Source organism: Ixodes scapularis, unplaced genomic scaffold, assembly GCF_016920785.2.
Source record: "Ixodes scapularis isolate PalLabHiFi unplaced genomic scaffold, ASM1692078v2 PGA_scaffold5__190_contigs__length_132052651, whole genome shotgun sequence".
Taxonomy (NCBI): Eukaryota; Metazoa; Arthropoda; class Arachnida; order Ixodida; family Ixodidae; genus Ixodes; species Ixodes scapularis.
Genome location: NW_024609880.1, coordinates 54,627,299 through 54,655,159, shown reverse-complemented (window position 1 = coordinate 54,655,159; position 27,861 = coordinate 54,627,299). Strand labels below are relative to the sequence as shown.

Genomic DNA, 27,861 nt, shown 5'->3' with positions numbered 1-27,861 from the left:
GAAAACCAGCCGCAAAGCAGCAGAAGCCTGGCAAAGCAACGCGCAAACCCGCAAACCGGACAAAAAAAAAAAAAAAAAAAAAAAAAGCTACAATATATATATTTTTAACTCTAGGGGGCGCAAGCTACCATCCATCCAAACACAATGGCGCTGCCGTGCAGTTTCGGTTTTGGTTTCGCTGTGCCGCCATGTTGATTTTAGTACAGCCACCAGATACCAGGGGATTCAAATGGCGCTGCTGCCTCCCAGGGTTTTCCAATTTGCGTTCCATGGGCGGTATAGGAAGTTGCACTCCTCTGGTTTGGTTGGTTCGGCGGCCGTGCAAGAAAAAAAAGTTTCTCACCGCTTCCAAACTACACAAACTACGTGAAATCAGTGCTCTCTTTTGATCTGGTGCCATAGAAAAGACTCGGAACCATCGTTTATCTCTTCCTGCAAACAACGGTCAGCAAAATTCTTTTTTTCTTTTTTTTTTTTTCTTTTTTGTTATTGATAAGTGTGGTTTGCGATCTACGGCCGACAGCTCGTCTTGCCCCGTAGGTCGTGGTTTTGCCCCAGACCGGCTTTGGCGGGTTTGCCGGCTTATCATAGGCCTGCGCACTATAAAGCGCCTCACGAGTGCGCCCGGCTGACTCATTCCGTACTCGTGTGCGCGGAGCTCACTGCTCGGCCGTACCTCCCGCGCGACCGCAGAAAAAAAAGAATAACAAGGTAAGCTTTTCTATTTGCTTTTTGCCCTCCCCTATTCGTGCTCGTTATTTTTACTCGTCTGCAGTGAAAGCGACGTCATGACCTCCAGCCAATCCCGCGCTTCTGGTTCGGCCTGTTACGTGACGTCACAGCGTTGGGCACTGGGATATCGTTAGCCCTGGTTTGGCTGTTGAACTAATGTCACTTTAACTGTAAACTTCCCTCCATCGTATTGGGACAGACTTGCAGGGCCGGATGAAAGACTGGCTAGCACATCGATAAAATTCAATAATAATGTTAGGTTGAGTGCGATAGGGATGTGCTATTCTTATCTAGCACATTCGAAGACACAACCAAACTCTACATTTAATTAAGTCATCATGCACTATTCAGAAAAAAAAAAAGTGCTATTTTCTTAATATTGCTTTTGGGGATGCGCCGAAACCAGAGGCATCCATTTTACCGAAGCACATTTTAATGATCATTGGTTATTGATCCCACCAAAATTGTGATTAATTGCCCTAGCAGAATTTGGGCCCGCTTTGTTTTGTTGTATTTGTATCGAATGGAATCATGGATGCTGATTTTTCATAGATGTAGTCAGTATGGTGGTGTGAGCGGTGGCGAGGGGCTCAGAAGTATAGTTACTGCCTGAAAAGCTTGCCAGGATAGCTGTTGACATTGTCAAGTGCAGTGTGAAAGATGTGTGAACAGCATCTATCCAGAGCAGTGCTTGGATCCTTGCTTTTCGGTGGCAGCTCTAGGTATACATTCCTCTGAAACTGACAACATCTTCGCATTCTCCATTCCTACATTCTGTAGTTGAAAGTGCAATATGCCACAAGCAGCATCTTGGGGTTCTTCGTTAGAAAGATCTGCCGCCTGTTGCAATGGACCTTTTCCACACACCGACGGCACCAGCGGTGGCTGCACGAACTAAAAATCGAGGAAGTGACCTACCTGCGCTACCAATCGATAATGGGAGCTACGCTACCAGTTTCTTCGCTCTCTGAGCAGCGGCGCCTGCCCAACGCGACTTTAAAGAGGGGCATCCGTGGCGTCCACCCAAACGTCGTGTTTTCCTTTCCGTCGACGTTCTTTTTTTGTGTACCACAATTATATATATGCTGCAGTTACATGTTCTACTCACTGATATACAGCCTCCTTCCGAATTTCCTCGATTTTTCGTTCCGACTTCCGCCGCTTAACATCGGGCGCTCGCGCGTGCGCAGAACGCTTCTCGGAAAAGGTCCATTGGGAGACAAAGAAAATGGTAGTCTTTCAAATCATGCAGCTGGTGTGTCAATTGTTTTATATATATATAGCCCTATTAAAAGATTTCAATGGCATATTCTGAAATAGTCGCAATTCATATTCCCCCATCTTTTAGAACTTCTTGCAAAAGTAGTTATTGTGCCCTTTAGCTCTTTACGTGTGCTTGCACCACTGTTTTGACTCTCGTAAAATTGCTTTTCTAGCCACTACCAAGCTGTATGTTGCACTAATCATCTTATATAAGGCTCAACAGGACCCTATGCGGAGAGCAAGTCATCTGCTTCTAGCGCAGGAGTTGCGGTGATGTCAGAATCATGCCGAGCTCTGATTGGCTTTGCTCGAAAGTATAGTGGGTAGACCTCAATGCTAGATGCCTCGAGGTCTACCCACTATTTTTTTCCATCAGCCAATAAGACCTCGGTGTTCTGACATCATTGCAACCCCTGAGCAAGAAGCAGACAAGCTCTGAGGCATGCGGTTTGGAGAAGCTCGTTTTAGCAAACACCGTTTTATCGACCCCAGTTTATCAAATTGCTTTATACAGAAACCCAGTTTAGAGAAAATGGCGATGAGCCTCCTTTTAGCGAATTCAGTCACTGCGAAGCGGCGTGCACAGATGGGTCAAATGAGTTAAAATTTTTGTAATAAGCTGCTGCAAAACGGCACGAATGCAACAAGGGGAATGGGTTAATGCGCCCCCAGTGATCCCCATGCGAAGTAGAAAAACCTTTTTTAAACAGCATCTCTCTAAACTGAGGCTCCGCTCTCCCTAAACCATGCTTCGATAAAATGCACCCGTTCCCTAAAGCAGGGAACGGGTGCATTTTATCTGATCAACCGTAGTAAACCCAGGCAAACTTGCGCTTCACGTTTCCTAATGAGGTAATAGAAAAAAACAGCCAAACTTCCTCATAAACAACAATTGGTTTATTTTTCCTAGTATGCTTTTTCTTGTAAAAGATTTTCCATTAGTATTGTACATTGGCCAAATGAAGTGTTGCTCCGAGGAAAGTTTTTTTAATAAAATATTTGATGTTAGATTTCCAGCATAATTAGTTTCAGCTAGAAACTTGCCATAGCACATCTCGGTACCTCAGCGAAAGCCAACGACAAATTTAGGCACTATTTTGGGGCACTTTCTTCTATCTTTTCTTGCACATAGAAGTGTACACTAGCATAGAAGTGTACACTAGCATCAGCATAACGTAACGAGTTGAACACAATCATTTGGTTAGTTATCATATCTACCCTATTCTAACGTGCAACCAGTTTTCATACTCTGGGGTAGCGATTCCAGCATGTCCCTCGATTTCGGTTTCGTGCCCGACTCTAAGGTGCAACAAGTTTCTAGGTGTGTTTTTTTTTTTTTTTTTCTAAAAAAAAAAGTGTGTGCATTAGAATTGGGTAAGTATGGTGCAGTAATAAAAATGTAACATTCATTTCATTATTTTGGGGCAGCGTATGTGGTCTTTTGCAGCATTAAGAAAAGCGAGACAAGCCTCTTCCACGAGTCTCTTTGCTCATCATAATTGGCACAGTTTTCTCCTCTCCACTCACCTCCTCTCCCCCATTCGCTGTACTAAAGTCGAACGGGTCGATGATTTTTTGTGAGACGAGCTTGTCCTGCTTTTCTTAACCTTGCACAGACTACAGTGCTTGTCCCCTTTTTTTTTTGTTCTCTCATCTGCCAGGTTTCTAGTATTACTGATGCACATGACTGGTTCTCAAATGCTAGGGAAACATAGAAATTTCCTATAGTACTGCGGTGGGTTCCCCAAGCTCCCGAATTTCCCCGAGCGTCCCTAGACCCTGAGTAAAGTGTCCCCCCATTGATTCCTAACTGTGAGCCGAACGCTTTCTTGTATGTGCATTACTGTTTACAAGGTCCGTAGGCGATGTTGGTGACCGACCTTGACAACCCTCAACGCTCCCCGTTCCAGCACGATGCAGCAAGTATTCTTGAGCCAGCTGGTGATCTGCGTCCTCGCAAGTGGGGCGTGGGCCTTCAGGGCTGCTGTCTTCGAGCACGTCCAGCTGGGGAGCCCGGCGACCGAGGCACGGAGTGAGGTGGTTGCCAAGAACCTCGCCGCCTACGAAGAGGCTGCAAAACAGGCTGCTGTCGAGGTAGGTGCGGTCTTACGTTCTTCGTTTTAAGGCGTTAGCTTTATATGCGAACCCTGCACATATCTCGCCTGCTCGCGTTGGTTGCACCGTAGCAAGGCCATGGGAAAGATTGTTGGTGACGGTGTGTAGCTGTTGGTCTAATGCCATGGCACTCATGACCAATGGTGCTACTCCGCATGGAGTGGGTGGTTTATGCTAACACTCCCCCCCTCTTCTCTGCTGCATTATAGTGCAGGAACTGCATATTAGTTTTGATTACATTTGGCTTCTAGAATGTTTGAGCCAGGTGCTTTTTACTTCACTTTGCTCGTGTGCTACCTCCGAACTGTTCCGGTAATCAAGCTGCAAATTCCTCGCAGAAAATCTCTCTTTCTCTCTTCGTGCTGCCTGCAAAGGGGGAAGGGGACCTTTTTGTTTGTACTTTGAGAAGGGTGAGGACAAGGTAGTTCTGAGTATGCTTCGGGCATACCTGTTTAAGTTCCTGAAGCCGTGATTTTCTATCAAGATCCCTTTGGGTTTTTTTGTATATTGATAAAAAATTGCAGAAAGCCAGTATCAGAAATGGTGACTTGTCTGAAAATTTCTGAGAATGTTCTTAGTGGAATTATAAGCAGCAACTGCAAGTCTTTTTGCAACTCGTTATCACATTTTGCTCTTCTTATCATTTCGCAGAAAAGAGCCTTTGTGTAGAGTGTTGAAACATAAGCAATCTCTCCCGACTGATTATGATTTCTGCTATCTTATCAGAATTCTGTGAAAGCCACCTTGTGCTTTGTTCTGCTCCTCTTGGATTGGGCGAGATAAAAATAACCATGCACAGAGTAATATCGACTCATATGCTGGACCTTTCATTTTCAGAAGTAATGTTGAAACATAAGCAAGCTCCGCTGATTATGATTTCCGATATCTTATCAGAATTCTCAGATTGGGTGAGATAAAAAATGACCATGCACAGCACAAAGAGACTCATATATTGGATCTTCCAGTTTCATAATTTATCTTTTGCCCAAGACTGAGTCAGATAAAGCCTTCATTTGCTCATTTTTCTTCAAGCTGTTGTTTGGTTGTCTCACTTTTTTTTTTCACAGAGTGTTCCATTCACCGTATTTTCCGGTTTATAAGTCGTACCTTTGTGTAGGTTGCTCCCCCTTATAAACGTGTTTTCAGAAAAAAGTTTGTAAGTCGCACTTATATATTTGTACGGTAGACATGGCGAAACTGCATTGAAAAGCCTGCACATGTGTATTATGATTGCAGTACATGTGCAAGCGAGAGCAAGTTTTCATATTCTTGCCAATGAACACGAACGAGAAATCGCAGCAAATTTAAGGCCTACAAGTATAGAAAAAAAAAGCATATAAATTGCACTAAAAGAACTTAAAAAAAAAAAAAAATTGTGACTTGTAAGTTGGAAAATATGGCATTTATTTACTTGTCCAAGTACCTCTAATGCACCGGTGGGTCATAACACGGAGGGGCATACTATAAGAAACATTTAAAGAAAATATATAAAAAAAAATAGGAAAGAAAAAACAAATATGATCCCATAGGATAATCATCAAAAGATAAATTTACGCTACATAGTCGCAAACACCAATTTTGGAAAGAAAAAAAATTGCAAGTGTTGCTGCGAGACGACCGATAAACATGCTTACGAGTAGCAAGTCATTGTAAGTCGCGCATAGCGACACAAAGTCACAAACACCAATTTTGGAGAGAAAAAAAATTGCAAATGTTGCTGCGAGACGACCGATAAACATGCTTACGAGTGGCAAGTCATTGTAAGTCGCGCATAGCGACACAAAGTTGTGATTTTTGGTTAGACTTATTTCACTTCTACTCATTGTAGTCAGTCAATTGTGTTCAGAACAAATAGGGAAAGTTTTAACAAGTTAAAACAAATGTTAACGACGTGCGAATGAAGTAAATTTATAAAAAAACGGGCACTGAAAGTAAGGAAATTATCCTTTCGGTATAACGTTATCAACCACGGCGAGTATGAATATCAAGTAATAATTAACGAGATGATTACTTAAAAACTACTATAATTAATTTTTTTAAACATCGACATTGCCGGGCACTTACCAATTAGTGTTTGCTTATTATCCCTTTACACTGAAACCCTGCCGTCTGTCACAATCAGTAATGTTGTCCCGAAGAAATACTTGATTAAACTGACGACGTGGGCGAGTCGGTACATGGCGAAAAGGAACTAAACAGTGAACAGAAACACAAAGACAAGTGAAAGGAACTCATTAGATGCACACTGGCAGGCAACTGAAATATTTTGGGAAAAAAAAAACCAAGCAACAGCCAACACACAAAAAAAAAATTAGAACAAGTAAAAGCAGCAAGCAAAAAAGACCGCAGGCCACATGAATCCCGACTCAACAAGTACTAGGGAACTCTATCGTAATGTTGTGTAGATTGACGGAAGTTTAACTAATGCAGCTATCAATGACCTCTGCAAGGCTACAAGCGCATGCTGGACGCCCGGCGCTCGAAAGAGCTTCCCCACTGTTCTTACCCCGTCGGCGACTGTGGTAGAATACCTTTAACATTTTATATTTTCCTCGGCCAATAATCTGAAGGCTATCAAAGTCAAAGGTGTCGTGCATCACAGAGCACGAGCTGTCCTTACATTCCACAAGATGAGGGCATAGTATGCCCTTGCGATGTCGTCCCGACTAAAGATGCGTAAGAGACGCGGAAATAGACTGAAGGGGAGGGGGAGTATCTTGGTCAGATGTTGGCTGCTGCTCCAAGAAGAATCAAGTAATATTACAGTGCATTGCAGTGTCGTGCATCATATCTCGAATTGGCCGTATTCTGAAAGATGGCCAGTCTCGCAGAAATGTGCCAAATTGCATTTCTTTTAAAATTGCGTCCTGCTACGAAGAGGGGTACATGCAAAAGATTTTCGATCAAAATCAACTGTGGTAACGTAGGAAGACTGCCTTGTGAGATGTAGCTGCCATAGTTAAAAAGGAGCAATTTATGACCACTGCATGACATTGTCTCTCACTGTGCGGCAGTGTTGATGCAAAAGTACGACAGTACGGCACCAGTCGAAATCGAAGCTGACACGAGTTGGGGATGCAACCGTGATCTTCGAGTCCATGGTGCAAGTTTTTACTTCATGTGCTGAAAGGTTTGACTCTTACGATTAGCCATAGAGAATTTCAGGAAAGTAGTAGAGAAAAGTTTGAACAGCAGTAGAAGCTTTATTAGACAAATTTTTGGGGAAAAGCCTTCCCTACAAGCCAGGTCACTTGAAGGAGGAAAAACTTCCACAAACCTTTGTTCGGCAAGGCTGCTGTTCAAACTTTTCCTTACATTTAGGACATTCTCGGCGAAGGATATTTGGCGATACGTTTAGGAAATTTAGTATGTAATCGTTATTCATTCCTCGTATTTCTGACCAGAGCTTGTAGAATTGAGGCTGCAATTATTAATGAAGTAGTGCCAACAATTGCCTAGATTCGATTATGGCACTTATCTTGCCTTTGTTCTCCTTATCTTTGCTGATGAGAACTCAGTCCCAGCCGGACTGGCTTTTTTTTCTTTGGTATCGAGTAAATGCTGCGATCAGCAATGTCTGTGCAGGCAACTAAAGTGTGAGGGATTCCGAAGATAGTCGACGCACATATAAAAGTCGGCAACAACAATCAACTCTTTAATATACCGATAACAGCATAAATATGGAATAGCCCCAAAGCTAAAAGAATTGTTTGCTTTTTGGCTGGCTATCTTGACGATGGCTGCCTCTGTGTTCCATACTTCTAGGCAATTCATTAATTTGGTTTGCAAGAATGAATTGGTGGGTGGCTCTTTTAACGGGAGGAGACAATAAACCAAGTTGTTCCACATGAATCAAAGTATTAATTTTGATATATACCCAAAAGGAGCATAAAATTGTGCTCCTTTTGGAATGAATGAAACATAAACGTGCACTTGACAATGACTCCAAAAAACGTTTCAAGATGTCTTATGTCGCGTGTCACGCGACATCCTTACGAATTTCGCGTGACGGTTGCCATAGCAATCGTCACCACGGCACGTCAGCGTAGCATAGGGCCACGTCAAGCGATGGTTGCTACGGTAACAGTCAGGCAACTCCCGTTTTTGTCGCTCGTGTGTTTGGCGCTTAACCTTGCATTTGAGCATTTCGTCAACAACACTCCACAAGAGCTTGGGAAGCCAACCCGCGCATAGTCGGCGTGCTTCTGAAGGAACGGGCTCAACGTCACGGTTCGCTGTCGCGCGACCACAGAGTCCTACCCGCACACTGCACCAGGGCGTACTCCCCTGTGACCATCCAGTCTGGCGACCGGTGTGCCACCTCCCTTGCCAGGTCAGCGTCCACACCGGCAACTGTGTCCGCCTTGATGGTGCGCAGGGCACACAAGAAGGTTGGGAGGAAGCCGCGCAGCGCCACCTCGAACGGCGTGGAGGGTTCCCAGCGTAGGTCGCCCACCAGCTTGCGGTAGTTAAGGTCGCCCTTGAAAAGCACCAGGTCAGCCTCTTGCAGGGAGCAATACAGCTCGGGCGCGAGGGCGGCCATGCGGGCGTAGTCGTGCGGCAGTGTCCAAAAGGGGTCCTCGGACGCGGCCCAGGCGCCGCTCTCGAGCCGGGACAAGCAGCGCTGGGCCAGGGCAGACGTCGGCTCGTGGTTCAGGTCACGTAGCTGGCGCAAAGTCTTGTAAAGGTCGCGCCGCATGACGTCCGAGACGTACCACGGCATGGCCTTGACGTGTAGGCAGGCCCGGGAGATGAAGCCGCACTCCTGGAGCCGCCAAGGCGGTGTGGAAACGGTCGAGGGTGGGGCGTACCGTTTAGTGATTTGTCGAGAGTCATTTTGGTCTTTTATTCAAGTTCTCTACACAAATGTTCCAAATATGTGGATGAATTGAGCATACCAACCAAATAAGAATGGAAGATAGAAAGCCGCCAAAAAAACAAGCGTTAGCAGGGTCGTGGTCCAAACCCAAGTCTCCTTATTCATTATTGATGGAGTATGCAGTGGTTTGTATACCTCACCCAACAGAAAAAATTGTCACATTTTATGAAGCTTTAGTTCACCACATGCAGTTTAATTAGACAAATCGATTGCTGCTGTAGAATTGGCCAGCAAATAGCAAAGTAATGGGCACGTGACGAAAATGGGGCAAGGATCTGCTCCTGCCTCCCCCCCATGAAATCAATTTTAATGCACGGTAGAATTCTTCAAGCCCCAAGACTAACACCCCCTAAAACTTTTTTTAGTTTTTTGGCCAGGCAGTTTTATATGGTCTAAGAAGACTACCCAATCAATATTTTTTAACAGAGTCACATATATTTAATAGAGCCAAAACACTACCGTTCGAAACCAAAACATGTGCATGGAGGCTTATGGCCTTGACATGTGGACGATGTGTACCGAGGAGGAGGGAGAAATGTAGAGGAGGAAAGAGCTGCCAGAAGTCGTGTGGCTATCGCTCCCTACCCAGATTTTTTACGTTCCTCCGTTTCTGAGCCGTGTGAAGCAGACGAGGACGAGGACGTTGTGTGAACCCTTTGTCGTGTGATTGTTTCACACTTATATCTCTTCCCCTCACTGTTCTGCACTTGAAGATCGATTGGCTGGTACCACGAACCGCAGTTACGAAGTACATGTGTACATGTATTTCCTGTGATCTCTGCAATAATCTTTTTCATTCAATGTATTTTCAGCTTCTTGAAAGCCACAAAAAATGGGGTTCATATTCTTTTCTATTTTTAATACTAAATGTGTGCCTTAAGCGCGAGACACATGCGCGAAAAATCCATCCGATCCGACGTCCGATCCGGCAATGCGACTGCCTGATCCGAAAAATTTGGTCGCTTCAGACGCCGGATCGGCGATCCGACGTGCATCCAACGCGCCAGATAGTTTCGCACGGCAGACGGATTGTCGGATGCGTCCAGCCAATGACAGCACAGCTAGCGCGAACGTCATGATGATGCACTGAGTCTGGCGGGACGAAGCGAACGGCGAGGGGAAGCCGGAAGCGTGGATCCCGCTGACCCATTCGAGAAATATGGCTTTGGCATAGAATGCACGCGCTAACGAGAACGAGCTTCTAACTTCGCTCGTGTGAGCGAAACCGTTAATCTAGGACCAAAGATCTGTGAACGCGGACCTCCGCTGGAGTGCTTGGATCTCCTGGGCGGAGCCGAACGGATAGTCGTGACGCATGCAAGTTCGGAAGCGTGTGTCTCAAACTGTTGCGTGCGGCGTTCGTACTGTCGGATCGGACGATTCTGCCGTCCATGTGTCTCGCGCTTGTTGACCCACGACTTTGAACATATTTGGTACGCATCAGTCTGAACGGCACGTGAACACAAAAAAGAGAGTGAGCACGCCTGAAATTGGCCAATTCTCGACCGGTGGTTTTCGGGTGCAAAGAATACAAATTTTGAACCGCATATTGTGTTCTGGGTAGTTGGGCCCTCATAAGTTATGTCAAAATAAAAACATCTGCATGCATAAGTACCCTGTCCCTTTAAAGGGGCGGTGCAATGATTTTAACACTGAAAGAATGTGCAGCTTGTATTTTTTATATTGTTTACTTCAGCATAAGTGAAAGAAAAAGTGCCACCATACCCCAATATACCTCTATTTCGCTGCATAATCGCAAAATAAAGAACACTTTTTTTCCCAACCTGCGGCCACATGGTGGCCGCAAATGGAACCTGTGGTCTGACGTCATTCGGAGTGGTTTTTGTAAGTGATAGTGTTAGGAAATTGTAAGCTTGATTTAAAGTTAAGTTAAAAAAAATCTTGTTGTTTAGGCATGCAGAAACGCTTCAAAAGCCTAATATTGCCGCTAAAAGATTTGTAGCGCCATCTACCGCAAGTCAACCAAACCTACCATTGCCGTCATCCGTCGACGCCCGAGGCGCCTACGGCGGCTACACGAGCAACCCGGACGTTTTGTCTTTCCCTCGCTCGACGGAGTGCGTTGGTCGTGGTCCATAGTATCGTTATTGTTCCTGTGGTGTCTCGACCTCAACTTCGACTGCCCCCCGCGTCGACTGCCCGCCGCACAAGTCCAACTGGCTTACTATACGCAAGCATCTTGTGCTCGACGTCGCTCAGGCCGTCCGCCCATGCCGCCATGTTGGTCGGGAATCGATGGGAGAGCGGCGAGCCTGGCGAGCCAGCGAGCGCTGGGGAAACGGAAGCCAGAAGCACCCAACCGGAAACCAACGCCACTCCGAATGAGGTCACAGGCGAGCTGGTGCCGCTTCAATGTTGAGTTGAGGGGTGCCAGAGATACCAATTTCTTTTATTTTTTTAATGAAAACTAGGGCAAGCAGGAAAGAATAGTTTTCGGTCCTTCGTTTTATATGTGGCTGGGATCAATTCCCGCAATTAATTAGCCGAAGTTCGCAAATTGTTGCACCGCCCCTTTAGCCCCCCCCCCGAATTAGAGATCGCAGCCCTTCCCCAACACCATTCATGGCTACTCGTGCTTGCAGCTCGAGACGTAGGACTTGCATTTTACATTTTCATCACATCAGTTTCATGAATTTACTCTCATGCCCCGGTCCAAGATGTTTTTACATAAAAACACACTTCCAACGCGCAGTTTCGCGTTTCATGACACCGATCTGGCGATTTGACGAAGTGCGGTTTGCCGTTGAGTTCTCTGGCAGGGTCACGTTTCTTTATCATAGTATTTACATTTTGAAAGTAACTCCGAAATAGACGCACCAAATAGAAAGCCTTGCGATACACGAATTGCGTCTCACAACCTAAATATATTGGGCAAATCCTGGACAGCCTAAATTCGAGGAAAGTGCTTCTTGTGGCACACATTTTTGTCCAGGTACAGGTGCCGACAAGGAAGAGAATGGCAAGGTGGAGGCTTTAGTTGTTCCACCTTTCAGTTCAAGCCTCCCACCTCCCAACAATACTTTGGCATCTCGTGCAGCCGGAGCACACGTGCGCGTGCAGGGCAGGAAGGCGCAGAGCACGTCCTCCACAGTCTAGTTTTCTTTCGAGCTCGACAAGGCCCGTCCCACCTGGAGGTAGTCCAGCAGGCAGAGGTCCGTGACCATCTCATAGCCCGCGTTGTCCATGACCAGGTGCAGCTGGGTAGGGATGCCGCCGCTCGCCCGGTTACGCATGCGGCCCAGGTGTGCCCACAAGCGCGTCAGCTGGTTGCAGAGGATCTTGGCGCGCAGGGACTGTGTCTCCTGCAGAGCCCCGCCCGAGGGGTTGGACGCGGCCCCGCCTGAGAGGGACAGGTCGCAGCGGTTGCCCCACAGGGACACCTCGATGAGCCTGCAGGGGCGGCGGGAAGGGAGGGTCGGACGACAAATTCTGCATGCAGTCTCGTCGCAACTATGCGTCGAAAGCGGTCTAAAAGGGCAACAGATTACGTCGCAGGAGCCGGTGTGCCCTGCTGTCACGATTGCGGCGGTCGGTTGTGAAAATGCCGATGAAAAAAGCTCGAGGTACACCTAACCATGTCTTATAAGTTGTGAATGCAAAAGCATGTAAGCCGCTCGTCCGCTCCCTTTGTCGTCTGCTGCGTACTAGCTGCGAGCGCTTCGGGATCTCGGAGGCCATGGGCCAGCGGCCAATGGGAGCCCCGTTGGCGCGCGGAAACTATCTGCCGTTTTTGCGCTTGCAACTGATGACGTCAGCTCGCTCCATGAGACCAGTTAATGCTTTCGCATTAAAAGGAGAGCAGACGATAGGGTCGCCATTGTTGCAGAGTACCATCTCGTGTCTGCTTCAGTTTCCTTTGACCCCCTGGCTGCAGAACAGGCTGCAGCATAAAAAAGACTGCGTGGGACAAACTGCAGCAGAACTGCAGTACTTAAATTGTGAGAGCAGTTTGCAGCAGCAGGAACTGCAGCAGAGCAGTACAGGGACGGTTAAGAAAATGTTGCAGCTTGGGAAACCGATGAGTGGAGTGAACGTAATCCTCACAGTAGAAGATGGAGAGAGGGAGGGGGGGGCTTTCTGTTCCATTTTCTTGAGGCAGAAAGAAAAGCTCCAGTGCTATTCAGTTGAGCTTAAAAACTCATAATTTTCTGGAGCTCTTCGCTCTCGCTTTTCGTCCCCACTGTATAAAAATCCCCACTGTATAAAAATGAAAAAGCGTCTCGCTTTTTCATTTTTATACAGTGGGGTAGAATTTTCGCCAACCGACGCATATAGAATATAGAAAACATCTCTCGCAAGCACATTTATGCAAACTAAATGTATTGGCAGATGCCATAGAAAGAGCTCAAAAGTGTATTCCATGGGAGGTAACATTTTTGTAGTATGTCTACTTCTATAAAATTATGTCCATAACAGGGAAAACACTCAGTTTTTTTCTAGCACTCTTTGGCTCCGATTTCTATAACTATGAGACAACTGGATGCGCGGCTCCAACGCTAGAAAACGATGTGACAGCAGTAGTGAACCTTTCGAACGGGACCCTACGCCCAAGGGAACTCGGGGAAGCTCTTGGGGTGTTTAGAACTCAGTCTGAGAACCTATGGCTTCTATAGTCACTGACAAAGTGAGAACGGCAGGGTGTGTCTCTTGAACATCCGGCCTCCAGCACACGCTCCACGCCTTTTGCCGTGCTCTGACTGCGCTGCGCACGTGCGCTCAAGGTGCACGAGACGGCGAAGCGTCCTCAAAGGTAGGCAGCTCGTGCTAGAGGCGGAACAACTGAAGTTTCTCCCCGCCATTCACACCTTGTCAGTTCTTACGGAACCAGCAGCAGGCAGACCTCAATGCCACGGGCCTGATGGTCTCCAGGCTGGCCCTGGAATGGGCGTTCTTGCGCGCGAAGTCGGTGAGGCTGCGGATGGCACTCAGGGACTCGAACAGGGCCTCCCGTTTCTGCTGGGCGAAGGGGTCGTAGTCTCGCAGCAGGGTGGTCAACTGGAAGGCCTCAAAGATGCGCCGGTACAGGTAGCACTCCACGTACAGCCAGGGGGCCTGGAACCAGCGTGGCGGCTCCAATTCGCTCCACTCCTCGAACGCCCGGTTCCAAAGCGCCGCGTCGGCATAATCATCTGTGATGCGGGCCAGGGGCTTGTTGGTCATCATGTCGCTGCGCAACTTGGACAGGCGTCCCACCACCTGCCTGGAATGCGCGGAGGTGCGAGAGACGGGGAGATGTTTGAAAAGAATGCAGAGAGTGCAGTCGGTCCATCGCTATGCGGAGAGCAAGTCGTCTGCTTCTTGCACAGGAGTTCTGGCGATATCAGAATGACACCGAGCTCCGATTGGCTTGGATTGAAAGGATAGTGGGTAGACCTCAGCGCTAGATGCCTTGAAGTCTGCCCACTATTTTTTTCAATCAGCCAATAAGAACTCTGCATTCAGACATCATTGCAACCCCTGTGCAAGAAGCAGACAAACTTGCACTCCGCGTAGGCAATATTTACTGGCGGCCATATGTGGGGATGTTGCTACTGAGTGCGAGCTTACAATGAGCTTCCATGACGTTTATGCAAACATGCATTGCACACAATTGAGATTGTAGTTTATCCCGGAAGATAAGTGGGGGCTTGCTCTGTACGCTGCAAGCACCATACTCAAATATGGCGTCCAGCGAATACCACCTATAGGGGTTATTCATCGTGTGCCGTTCACGGCCCATGCCCGAAACGAGCTTGCACTTATGGGCTGCTAAGACCGGCAGTCTCGATGGTGTTGGTAATGCATGCTGCGGATGCACCAAAGAAGCTTGTTGTCGGCTTGCGCTCGGCAGCCTTGGACTCGACAATGGCCTGCCGGTTAATATCACCTGTATTATGTTTCACCTTACGACGGATTGCAGCAAACTATACGAGCCATCTTTGCTAACCCAATGCTGTGAACATATCACGTGACTAGGCGTCCCGCCTTTGCCTCCGTCGAAGATCATGTGACGCTTGCACGGCATTGGGTGGGCTTCATTGGTTCTTAGCATTCTCTGCGGTACATGAAAAATTAAGTGTGGCTACTTTGTTGAGTAGGGGACAATACTTGCAATCGCCCCGAGTATGATGTGGTCGAGTCCTGCTTTTGTAAGGTTGATACTAAGAGAAGAAAGTTCCGGAGGAACGGCAACAATGGACAAGCTTGGCAAAAAGGTTACCACACCTTGTTATTTTTGTGTGTGGAAATTTACAAATTTTTCCAAATGCTGGAGGCAATATAGTAAGGTGTGTGTGTAGTTCACTACACTACAGTCGTTATATTTATACATTACTACATTGCACAAGCTCACACTTATACATGCTTTGCATTGACGTCACATCTTTCATTTCCCACCACCACGGAATAGGAATAGGGGGCAGCTGCTTTTGTACGAATTTTGAGTTGCGGGTTAATCCTCTACAATCTTCTGAAGGGAGAATAGTGACGTCTGGGACACACAAAAGAGTGTCCCGGTGAGAGGGGAGTTCCTCCTTGCCCTCTTGTCTGGTGGTGGCCGGAAAGCTGATGGGATGATGTCAGGTGCAAAACATGTATGTTTCCCAAAACCGGCAATCTTGGTAGTGTGGAATCACGTTGCAAAAGCACTGTGGGCATTGCAAATGTTCATACAGTCTGAACTAAGCCTGCCTCGACGGGCAACTGGTCTCTCAGCTCTGGATGAGCAATTTAGCCAGTGCAGTACAACCACTAGCCTGGCACCCTTAAAGGGATGCTACAACGAAATGTCGGCACTTATTGCTTGGTCTATTCATGTTCGAGGGAGCAGTATCAGATCAAACACACCAATCTCTTGTTGAAGAAGACACAAAGAGGAGTTTTAAAACGATTAGCAAAGAGCACCTGGTGGATGTCGCTAAAGCTTCATTTGTACTGCCAGTCTAGGAACCTTGACAGGTAGCAACGATGCCTGTCTGGCCTAGAACTATACATGCCTTGAACGTGAAGTCATCCCGCCAGGTCTGGGGCCAACAGATAAGAAGAGGGGAAGGAGGAACTCCCCTCTCACCGGGACTGTCTTTTGTGTGTCCCAGACGTTGCTATAGTCCCGCTACAAGATTATAGAAGATTACCTCGTCACTCCAAATTTATACAAAAGCAGCTTTGGGGTTAGTTGCGGTGGATGGCCAGATCGCTGGCGTGCTTCGGCCGCTGGAGCCTGGAACAGCTAGGACACCCTGTCGACGTCAGCCTCGCCCGCAGCTTTGCTCGTCCCGAGACAATTTACGTCACAATTGCGCCGTGACGTGCTCTCCGCTGCCTGCTCTCCAAGCGCTTGCCACAGTGGGCCGTTTATAACGAAAAATACAGTCATCGGGCTCGAAATACAAACGTGCGACTGTCATTTACGGATATTGTGGATTATATTCAGCTTATTTCTGAACACGACGGGTATATTTCAAATTTCGTTAAAGTCTCTCTTTAACGTGCACCATGCATTAGTGATACACAACCGCACGCCGGTACGGTGCTTAATCAGATCGAATCGGGTAGGGGTGGGGATTAAACCCAGGATCACTGGATTCTGCAGCGCGAGTTTTCGCTCCACGTGCTCCGAGCTGGTGTGCGGCGCTAGCCCACTCGGCCACCGACTGGAAACGTTAGCGGTGCTTTTTCGATGTTTTGCTCGGGGCCCGTGCACTTGCCTGGACTGCTCGCGGGCTTCGCTGCCCTGGCGACGCTCGATCGCCATGCGGTCCCGGAACAGCGCGTCTATCACCCGGGTCAGGATGACCGGCAGCCTCTCTCGGACGGTCTTGTACGCGAAGCTGTCTTCGTACTTGGCGCACAGCGGAGGCGGCAGCACCGAGGGCCCGGGCGTTCCGGGCGTCGAGACATCGGTCGACTCTCCGTCCGGCGTGTCTGCCGAGGCTGCTTGGATAGGCGATTTCGGGGTATTCTGTTCCAAAGCGCTGGTAGATCCCGAGTCGGCGGATTTGAGTCGAGATGTCGGCTTTTCCGGAGCGGGGTTTCGGGACGCAGGATCCGAATCAGCTGCGGCGGTGGACGCCATGTTCAAGGTCGACGCGATGTCGCTGATTGTTGGGCTGTCGATAGCTGAGCGAGGACAAGCCGACGGTGGCCAGCCAACAACGAGTTGTAGCCAACGGGATGTGGCATTTTGCTGAGTGCCGCATTTTGCTGAGTGCCGCCTCCGGTTTTCAGGAGGCGTTTCGGTTTCTGTTTTGGCGCGGCTGCCGCTTGCTGTTGCGTTTTCTAGTTTGCGGAGGTTTATTCGTCCTAAAGCTACGAAAATAAAAGGGTGGTGTATTCAGCGCCTAGCAGGTAATTTAAAGTAGGGCAAGGATTCGTTCAAATTGGTTCTAGAGACTTGCCGACTAAATGTGAATGCTGAGTATTGGGGGATGCATGCATTTGGAAGCAGACTGATTACTCGACAGCACATTGGACAATTAAAAGCCAGGTGAGTAGCCAATTAACCAACAAAAACTTTCATGCAATAAAGCATGGGCTCGTGATAAACTGTATAAGGTGCGAAGTCATTAGCGTGAAAGTTTAAATTCCTCACCATCCTTTCGGTTTCATTACTTGGTTGCGTCGTGACGCACAACCTCAGATTTGTCTTTTTATCCCAGAAGTTTCTACATGCCTGCTCAAAACGAAATTTAAAAAGAGATATTTATTTATCTATTCACAATACCTTACAGGCTCTTTTCCAGAGCATAAGTAAGGGGGGTATTATACACATAAATTCAGAAAAGAAAATAGAACAAACGCACATACAGTCTCACACAAAGTTGTCATGTAGGCACAGCATACAGTGAAAACCCAGCTAAGCACAAATTTAGAGAAAAAAAACAATAACAAAAAACACTGGACTGATATAAAAAGTTATCAAGTTACACAGAAACAAAATTAAGCGGAAGCGCATTGGTTAGAAAATAAGATTCAAGTTTAGCACGGAGCAGTGTAGTCTCGGCAATGGTGACTATGGATTCGGGAAGGTCATTCCATGCGCGGATGCCACGTGGTACAACTGAGTTAATAAACGTGTTGGTTGACCCAGTGAGGTGTAGAAAACTTTTTCTGTTAGTGGTTCGATGAGATGATCTATTAGGGGGTTTAAGGAAAGTAACGCTTGAAAAACGATTGTTATAATAGAACTTGTGAATTAGGCACAGAGTAAAAATGTTTCGACGCACTTCGAGCAATGGCAGGGAACATTGATGTTTTAGGATGTTATAAAGCGTGCTGCTCGAGTCTGGACTTTTTCAATGTGCATGGTTAGGTATTTCTGTTGAGGGCTCCAAATCGCGGCATCATATTCAAGTTTAGGACGGACATATGTTTCGTAAACGAGTTTGCGGAGATGGTTTGGGGCCGCCTTTAAGTTACGTTTATTATAACCGAGCGTTCTAGATGCGTCAGCGGTCACAGAGTTAATATGGGTGACCCATGAAAGGTTAGATGTAAAATGGACACCAAGATACTTGTAGGATGAACATACGCTAAGAGACGAAGTGCCTAATGTGTATGGGAACTGTGAAAGAGATTGTTTGTGAGTGAAATTCATTATTTGGCATTTGGATTTATTTAGTGTCATTAGCCATTCTTCGCACCAGTTGTTAACGCAATCAAGATCATGCTGAAGCAGTATGTGGTCATCTGGAGTGTTTATTTTTCTGTACAAGACACAGTCATCCACAAACAAACGCACATTAGAAAACAATGCATTTGGGAGGTCGTTTATGTAGATAAGAAATAACAAAAGACCCAAGACGCTGCCTTGCGGAACGCCAGAGGTTACATTAGTAGTGTCAGACTGAAAATCACCACAGACAGTATACTGAGAGCGAAACAACAGAAAGTTGCGAATCCATGAGAGGGTTAAAGAATCAAGATTAAGTGACGAAAGCTTAGACAAAAGGCGACAGTGGGAGATGCGGTTGAATGCTTTAGAAAAGTCCAGAAATATTGCATCGGTTTGAGAGTTAGAGTTCATGTTAAGATGTAGGTCATGGGTGAATTCAAGCAGTTGTGCTTCGCAGGAAAGGCCTTTACGAAAACCATACTGATGTTTATAAAAAAAAATTGTTAGACTCAAGATACAATGCAACATGTGAAAGAATTATATGTTCAAGTACTTTGCACACAAGACTAGTTAAAGAGATGGGGCGGTAGTTCTCTGCGAGGTGGCGATCTCCGTTTTTGAAAACAGGAACGACCTTCCCTATATTACAGTCGTCTGGAAGTATACCGGTGGACAATGATTGTTGAAATAGTAGACCGCAAATTTCCCTGCATACGCGTTTTGTATTTTATGCTATTTAAGTATGGTCCTGTTTTGTTAGTATGAGCACAAGTCCCCTTCAAAGCAAGTACACTGGAAATAAAAACATTATTCATTTTATTTTTCTTCAATTGGAGGTTTAAAACCCATTGCTCATATAGGCCAAATAAATATTGTTCAATACTAGAAGAGAAGAAAAATATTCTTGGAGTTATGACGTGGCGAATATCGGTAGCTGCACGGCAGTACAAAAGCTGGACTCGGGTGGCAAAGAGCGGAAAACACCCAAAAAACGTCATTCCCGAAGTCAAAGCAGTGTGAAACACTGCTCCAGCCTCAGGGGCAGCACCAAAAAGGCACAGGAAGGGCAAGGGTGGGTGTAGCAGGGTTAAGAGAGAGGGGCGTTGGATGCGACTGCAAAACTATAGAGAGTGCCGGGAAAGACGGCGACAGGAAGTCGGTTGCCGCTATATAGCGGCTGAACCGGTGCTTAAATAGAGTTGTAACACCTTTTCATGGATCCGTCCGGTGCGGTGTGTAATGCCTTCGACAGACTAGTGGTTTCGGGCGAACACAAGCAAAGGCGTTCTAAATGCCGAACCCCTTTAGTAAATGCTAAAGAGACAGTTTACTCTTTTCACATTAAACAAGCTTACTGGCACTAGTGTGACTCATGTATGCTTGCACGCAACGCCGCTGATCAAGAAATTTCTTTGTGGTGGTGCAAGTTCAAAGATAAAAGTGGATTTCTCTTAGTCTCTTCTTTGCGAAACTTGGCGACAGAAATGGCAGTGTTGACATAGTCGTGAAGATTGCCTGGTGACGATATTCAAAAGTGACTTGTAGATTAGACACAAGCTCTGTGTGAACACTTGATTTGAGCTCGTGACAATCGGTGCTTTGACATTCGGGTTGTGACTCATGTCCAACCGCTGCAGTGAGAATAGACAAACCTTATAAGCATTGTTTTGAACTCAGCGCGTGCCCCCTACTTTGCCAATTTGAGTGTGTTGCCATGATTAACGTTGGCAACATACAAACGACAGCACCACATCATATGGCCACTTGTTCTGACTTCAAGTTGAGGGGATTGGTGATCACTGCTGCTCGTTTTAATGCAGAATGTGTTTCATGGATTGTTTTCTTTGAGAAAATTGTCGTGACCGAGTGACACGCTGGGAGCGTTACACACATTAAGGTTATAAAGTCCTGTCTAGTTAATACGGACACGTCAGTTCCCCCCAAAAAGGCGTCCATAGTGCGAGTTGTCCATTATAATGAGACAAAGATGCATGTATTTACTTAGTTTTTCCCCGAAAATGGTGTTTATATAGCGAGGTACCTTCATCAGCGGGGTCTGTATTAACAAGGTGTGACTTCATATAAAGTTCATTTATAAACTTTGAACCTCGGCGGGGCTCGAACCTGGGTCAGTGTGCTGGTGGTTGGATACTATTCCCATTGAGCTACTAGCACAGCTTGTCTGGAAGGTAAATTCTTTTTCTCTCATTCTTTCTGCAACTATTGTTGCATGGATATGTTTTGTAGGTTGTGAACATCATGATTAATTCTAAGCTGTATTCACTGAAGTTACAAAAACCATTGTACCGTCCCTTAAGTCACCTTATAAAGGGAAGCTAGTAATGCTCTGTGAGGATCTAAGTTTGTTGGTTCTTGATGTGAAAATGAGTACAGCTTGCCTGCTGACATTACCCTTGTCACTTCCAACCGTCTCATTCTTTGTGCAGAAAGCGGACATGATCGTGTTTCCGGAAGACGGCATCATGTTCAGCTTCTCCAAGTGGGCTGACGTGAACACCACAGCCGAGGACGTGCCTGACGCCGGAGCAGTGCCCTGCGTCGACAGGAAGGACCACCTTCCGGTGTTGACCAATCTCAGCTGCATGGCAAAGGAGAACCAGATGTATGTGGTGGCCAACCTGATAGACAAGAAGCCCTGCACTCGCCAACCCTGCCCTGAGAAGACCATCTTCTACAACACCAATGTGGCCTTTGACCGCAACGGGACCCTGGTATCGAGGTAGGCATTCCCACGAAGGACTAAAGATGTGAAACATCAGGGGTTTGTCTTGATCTTGTTTTAACTTAAATACAGGGTGTGTGCGAGGTGTTTGAAAACATAACGGTGGATTCAGCAAAACAAAAAAATATGTTTCAAAGAAATATTAATATATTTGCAGAGAATTCGGTATGTCGATACTGTTTTCTATTCATGTTCTTATATTTCATTTGATAAAACTACCTTCAGCAGCAATAACAGACTCAGTGCGGTTTCGAAAATGGCTACATGCCCCGACCAAATAGTCTTCTTTGATGTTGGCCAAAGCATCCAATATGGCAGCCCTCAATGACATTCTTGGTGTTGTAAGGCTGCTTGTTGATCTCTCTCTCTCTCTCTCTTTCGACAACGCCCCAGACGTAGTCCAGGGGGCTTACATCTGGAGAGTTAGGCGTCTGCATGTTGGGCGTGATGTAGTCATGGAGGTTGTCAGTCAGCTAATCTTGGGTTGCATGGGCTGTGTGGTATTGAGCAGAGTTTTGTTGAAAAATGTGTGGCCTCCTCTGGCCACCTCTTCTATCCAAGGTTTTACTACAGTACCCAGGGTCTCTATGTAGGCCTTCGGGTTGATCATAAGGCCCTGTTGGAGGAAATGCAGCGGCATGACATGACCCTTGATGCTCGCAACAGCTAGGACCATCACAGATGACAGGAACTTTGTCCGCATGACTGTAGGAACCTCATCAGGGCTCGCACAGAGCCACCTTTCATTCCTATGGTTGACCTTTTGATCTTGGTCAAAGTTGTTTTTGTCATAAAAAAACCAAAGCACGTCCGGTTTGTAGGGGTGCTTGAGATTTTTCAACAAGCGCTTGAACAGGATAATATGGTTTTCTTGGTTTCTTCGGAGCATAGACCGCCCTCTCCTTATCATGACTGGTATCTAAGGCTCTCATGCACCACGAGCCTGATAGTAAACTTCGCCACCTAGAGCTGATTAGCAAAGGCCCTCATTGACTTGCTGGGGTCGTCGTTCATAATATCCTGCACTTGCTGGATGGACTCTGCCGTCCTGATGACGTCCGACTGCTGAAAATGCTTTTCCCCTAAGCCAAAGGTGCAATGTTCCCGTCAGAATCTGAAAGTAATTTTCTGACCTTGAAAACGAAGGACCTTGACAGGTACAAGAAAGTGGCAATATCTAAACCATTGTGGTCAGCGGCCAATGCAATCAGGACGGCATGCCTTTTCATTTCTTGTGCAAGACCGGTTTAGCAATTTTGAAATTGATACACCAGATAGATGACATAGATGTAGTCAAAGACGAAGTCAAGCATCTAGACAGTTGTAGTAAGAGTGGGAGAAGTTACGCACCCTGAAGCTGTTCCCCAATACCTCGCACACCCTCTAAATAATTTTTGGAAAAGTGTCGACGAGAAAATGTGACCCTTTACCTGTATATATGACAACACTAATCTCTGTACTAGTGTTGTGCAAATATTCAAATAATACGTTATTAAATATTTGCTTTAAGATGAACGAAGTTGCTCTGTAAGAAGCGCGATCAATGGGACTAACCCGCCGAAATCAACATTTTAAAAGGTACAAATGTTGCAGTTTCATACATGGGAAAAAAGCACACTTTCAAAGCAGGATGGTGCACGCGCTTGCCTGGTGTATTTAAAAAGAAACGGAAACTTTGTAAATGTTTATACCTGTATTGCAGTAAAATTTTTAAAAAAAATTTAACTTTGGCTATTTTGCAAGAGTGTATGTTAGGCAAAGGACAACTTGCGCTCGTCATTTGAGATTTTTTTTCTCCTTCTTACTTTGAGATTGAAGAGAAGATATTTGCATTTAGCAAGGTTTATAAGTCCCCTCGATTAGGTATAGCTGGGCATCTCTGTAGGTTTCGTTTTACGTCAAATTCGTCGTTTTTGGCCATCACAATGTAGGCATTAAACTTTCTAAAGCCACAGTTCATATAAATATAGATAGATTAATTAAAATTAACTTGGCTTAAAAATGGACGATGGGAAGCTTGGGAACAACCTTCATGAGTAAGCTGGGTTTCCATTTAGGCATGGTGCCAACAGTAGCGAAGGGCTTGGAGAAACTATTTGATACTTGATTAGAAAATATTCGGCCAAACCCACTATTTAGTTTTAATTTGCTTTGAACTAAAAATCCACTATTTGCACATTACTACCGTGATATACCGGGGGAGCGCTCAGCCCACTTTGACTGAAAATTGGGTTAATCTTCACATGGGCACTTATCCGGTCATATCGGGCACTTAATGTATATTTTGTATAACTCTCAAGTTTGGGAAATGTTAATAGTGGGCGCTGTTGCGGCATCTTACGGTATGCGTGGTAAATGACTTAATTTTCACAAGGACCCAGTCATGCGCAGCAGTAACACGGCTAGCGATTCGAAAACAAAAAAGATATTCTTGTCACTCGCATTTTCGCATTGTCAGCTTTGCGCCTGCTGCTCAACTGGATATTTTGGCACACTCCCATGCTTCACACTTTAAGTTTTCCTGAAATTGACTTATTTAGCGATTTTCTAATTGCAGTCATTTTTATTATTTATAATTAAAAAGTTGGTGAGTAAACTTGACGCCTTTCTGCATGCACCGTATCGTTATCGGAGGTATCGGAACGATCTAAAGAAACTCTCTATTGATGGGTATCTATATTCACGGGTAAGGCTATATCGCCCCTGGTTCAAGAACGTCGCGGCGACGTGCGCCATCCTTGCCGCAGGTACCACAAGAACCACCTGTTCGTGGAGCCCTTCATGAGCAGCCCTGACCCCCCGGAGTTCGCCGTGTTCGAGACAGACTTCGGCGTGCGCGCCGGCATGTTCATATGCTTCGACGTGTTGTTCCGGGAGGCCTCGGAGCTGGTGACTCACCACAATGTGACCCTGGCCATCGCGAGCACCTGGTGGTTCGACGAGCTGCCCAGCCTGTACGCGGTTGCTGAGCAGCAGGCCTGGTCCCTGCGCCATGGGGTGCCGCTGCTCGCAGCCAACATCCAGAAAAAGGCGGTGGGCTCCCTGGGCAGCGGCATCTACGCGGGCATCCGGGGCCCACTCAACTACACATACAGCCCCGACGGGAAGGCCAAGCTGCTCGTAGCGAGCCTCGACGAGACGCCCGTGAACCCCAGGTGGGCCGGACCAGGCACCGCTTTTAGCATGTGTCATGTTGTCATGTGTTATGTTGTCGCTGGGTGCGATCCTGGCGGTGCACAACAGCGATGGCAGACGTGGCTAATGCCCGTTCTGCTGCGGGTCACTCTCCAGCTTGACGGCGTACGGGAGCCACCTTGGTGGCACCGTGACAAAGCGCCGGCCTACGGATCCCTGGGCAGCGGGTTCGAACCTGGCTGAGGTACCCGCATTCCGACGGAGGCCCGTTGCAGAGAGGACGCCGTTTAGTTGAGATTTCGGTTGCACGTCGAGAGATCCCCAGGCGGTCGAAATTAATTCTTGGTCCTCCGCCAGGGCGCGCCAGATGTGCCCCTCGCTGTTCCATCTATGAAGCTTCGGCAGCCGGGCGTTGGGACTCCGCGACGACGGCGACACTCGCATTCGCTTGTACTTTTTGCCGGGTCTTCTATAGCCAACAGCCAGGGTAGTAATGTCTAACAATGTGAAACTGCTGGCTTCTGCGACATCATTTGTTGCCACTTTGGGACCGCTACAAACGTATGGGTGGGACACAGGGTGAGATAGGACCCTAAACACGCTGGTCAAAGACGCGTTCCAGGCGTGGTTGGCAAACTTCACAGCGACCGGACGCCGACTGTCGTGCAGGTACCACGGTGACGAGATTGCTCCCCCCAAGCGAGTGCACTTGAACCTCAAGAACCGGCCCTACATCAGCCTGGCCCTGTGGAACCCCAGCGGAAAGTACCGGGTGTGCCACGGGAACTTCTGCTGCAGGGCACGCTTCGAGACAGACATGATCCGCGACCAGTTCTACCTGTTCGCTTACGACGGCTACGACCACATCCAGAACCGCTGGGCCCTCAGAGTGCAGGTGGGTCTGGCTCGTAACGGGGCTTTCCGGTTTTCGAAGTTGGTCTTTCTTCAAATTTGAGGTTGTCTTTTGGTGTCGAATTTTGCTGTTGGATAAAGCGGCGACGTCTGTCGGTGCCCACACTGAAAAAAACGGGATACGAGCATGCGATTCCTCAACCTTCGTGGGATGTGCGAGGGACCCAAACGTTTGAAAAACATCCCTCTACCAATAAAAGGAAACGACACAAGGTGCGCGTTGCCTGAATTGAGGTGCAGCGTCATGAGGAGTTTTGCGGGAGCTGTTCCTAGTGAACGCAAACTTGTACAAGGACGGCCACAATTCGTGGATTTCCGGTCTTCCCGGATTTTGATAAAACCAGCTCGCGGTGTACTTACTGGTGCTTACCTGGGTCTCCCGAAAATGCAGAACCCTATTCGCGACTGTATATTTCGTACCTTAAGTTGTGATACAGTCCAGCTAAGTCCAATCAAGCAGCGTCAAATCTGCAAATCGCTGAACCTTTTCTGTGTATGATTGGTTCAGACGATGGCTAGTACTCGTATTGAAACGCGACAAACACCACGATGGTGCGCTTTGGACGCCGCTCAATCGTTCCCACCAGCTTGTAGCATTGGCTGCACCTGGACTTAAGGTGAAAGAAAGTAATAGGGTTCCGCGTTTTCGCTACGCACCGACAAACACCGAATGGGAGTTCTTGAATGGGAAGAACCCAAGCTTTGCAGGCAAGTAACTACCGCTTGTGCTGTGCTGGCCGAGACAACACCAGAGTGTCTGCAAGGCTGCTTCTATTTTACAGCGATGGCTGTTATGGGCTCTTCCCATCACAGGAAACGACGCCCGTTGTTGTAGGTGTCATTGGTGATGTAGGGTGTCCGTCATCAATGTTGCCAAATCCTCGAGAAAGATAGCCCAAGGGCCTGGCAAGGGCGAACCTGGGTTTGCTGCGTGCAAAGCGAAGGCATTACCCCGAGGGTACGCCACAGTATTAACAGCCCGCTTTAAACTTGGGGTTTTTGTAGCACTTGATGCAGACTGCTTGCAACCTGTGGAAAAAATAAAGCCAATAACATGTACTGTTGTAGCACTGTCAATGTCAAGAGCTCATGCCGGGAGTCACACTCTCACGTGCTCCGGAACAGAAAAGGAAAAAAAAAAAAGCGGTTAGAACAATATGGTTAGGTGTTCATTTTGCTTCGAACGCTTTTGTTCATAATGCGTGAATGCGACGCCGATGCCCAACGACTTCACCGTCACGTCTCGCAGCTAACACTGCGACTATACCGTGGATTAACGCAGGACTGCTCAATTTTTTTACAAGAACCAGTCCCCTCGTTTTATTTCCTTCTCTTATTGGTGGAGGGATGCTTTCCGAGCATTCAGATCGTGCGTGTGTTCCTCGGGAGTCGGGAAATCCCGCCCCCATGTCCAGTCTTCTTTGACAAAGCCCAGACTGACGCCAATTTTTCTTCTCCGACGTCGAAGATGGCCATTAAGAAGCGGCAAATTTATGAAAAGAAATACCCCCCCCCTTCCCCCTTAAAAACCCCAAATACAAAGTAAAGGCAAAACATTGGCCGTCTCTTTAATGCTTTCCAAAGGCATTCGAAGGGCTGCTTCACGAAGCACCTTTTTCTTGCGTTATGGAGCTTGCATACACATACGTCGTGAAATGACCACCAGTCACAGGCACATGCTTGCTTCGTACAAAGCACGGATGTGCCAGCGAAGTATCTCGACATAATCGTCCATAAGCTTCACAACGCAAGAAAACGGTGCCGCGTTAACCAGCCTTAAACGCCGCACATGTCGCAAACCATACACTCCGTGTGCAGCTCACGCCCGTGCATTCCACGTTTCCTCTGCGTTTGCGAGATCGATTGAGCCTTTTACGAAACTGTCCCACAGTTGTGCGTCTCTGCCCCCTTCTCCTTGCAGAAGTGCATCGTGGCCGTCTGCAAGAAGCCCGAACTCAAGGAGTGCCTCGAGTTCGGCACCAGGTCGAGCACCGTGTTCACCAAGTTCTCTCTGGAGGCCCAGTTCCAGACGGCCGAGGTGTTCCCGCTGCTTGCTTCCACCGAGCTCGAGTTGACGCCCAAGCGGCACTGGAAGGTCGAGACCACCACCGGGAACTATACCACGCTCACCATGGACGAAGGGAACCCGTCCAGGAAGCCCCTGCTCTATGCCACACTCACCGCCCGCCTCTACGACGAGGACCGCACTCTGTGACCGGGCGTCAAACTTTTTACCGACTGTACTGGTCTGCTCAGCAGTTTCCGCTCTAGTGAATTTTGACACCTCAAGCGGAACTCACGTATATAGGAGTAAAAAATTGTGAAAATGAATTAGAAGTTACTTGAAAAAGAGTGCGAAAGATTGGTCTTGCCAGATTTTGTGCCCACAAAACATTTCCAAAACCCATGCTTTCTGAAACTTCTGAAATATCGAGCCCACGAAAATAAAGGAAGTTGCAGTGGATGGCA

The 27,861-nt window shown here is 47.1% G+C and overlaps 2 protein-coding genes across 2 annotated transcripts; one reads left to right on the top strand and one right to left on the bottom strand.

Annotated features, from left to right (window-relative positions):
* The first annotated feature begins 256 nt into the window (after positions 1-256).
* LOC120835961 (pantetheinase-like) lies at positions 257-27,861 on the top strand. Its single transcript, XM_040213144.3, has 6 exons — positions 257-711; positions 3,906-4,089; positions 21,050-21,342; positions 24,093-24,500; positions 25,150-25,375; positions 27,314-27,861. Exons 2-6 carry the CDS (start codon positions 3,910-3,912, stop codon positions 27,605-27,607), a joined length of 1,401 nt encoding a protein of 466 aa, XP_040069078.1. The 5' UTR covers positions 257-711; positions 3,906-3,909; the 3' UTR covers positions 27,608-27,861.
* On the bottom strand, positions 7,745-17,131 carry LOC8028959 (damage-control phosphatase ARMT1). Its single transcript, XM_029981415.4, has 4 exons — positions 16,696-17,131; positions 13,851-14,210; positions 12,139-12,400; positions 7,745-8,875 (listed from the first exon to the last, which is right to left on the bottom strand). The coding sequence occupies exons 1-4, from the start codon at positions 17,061-17,063 to the stop codon at positions 8,336-8,338; spliced, it is 1,530 nt and encodes a 509-aa protein (XP_029837275.3). The 5' UTR covers positions 17,064-17,131; the 3' UTR covers positions 7,745-8,335.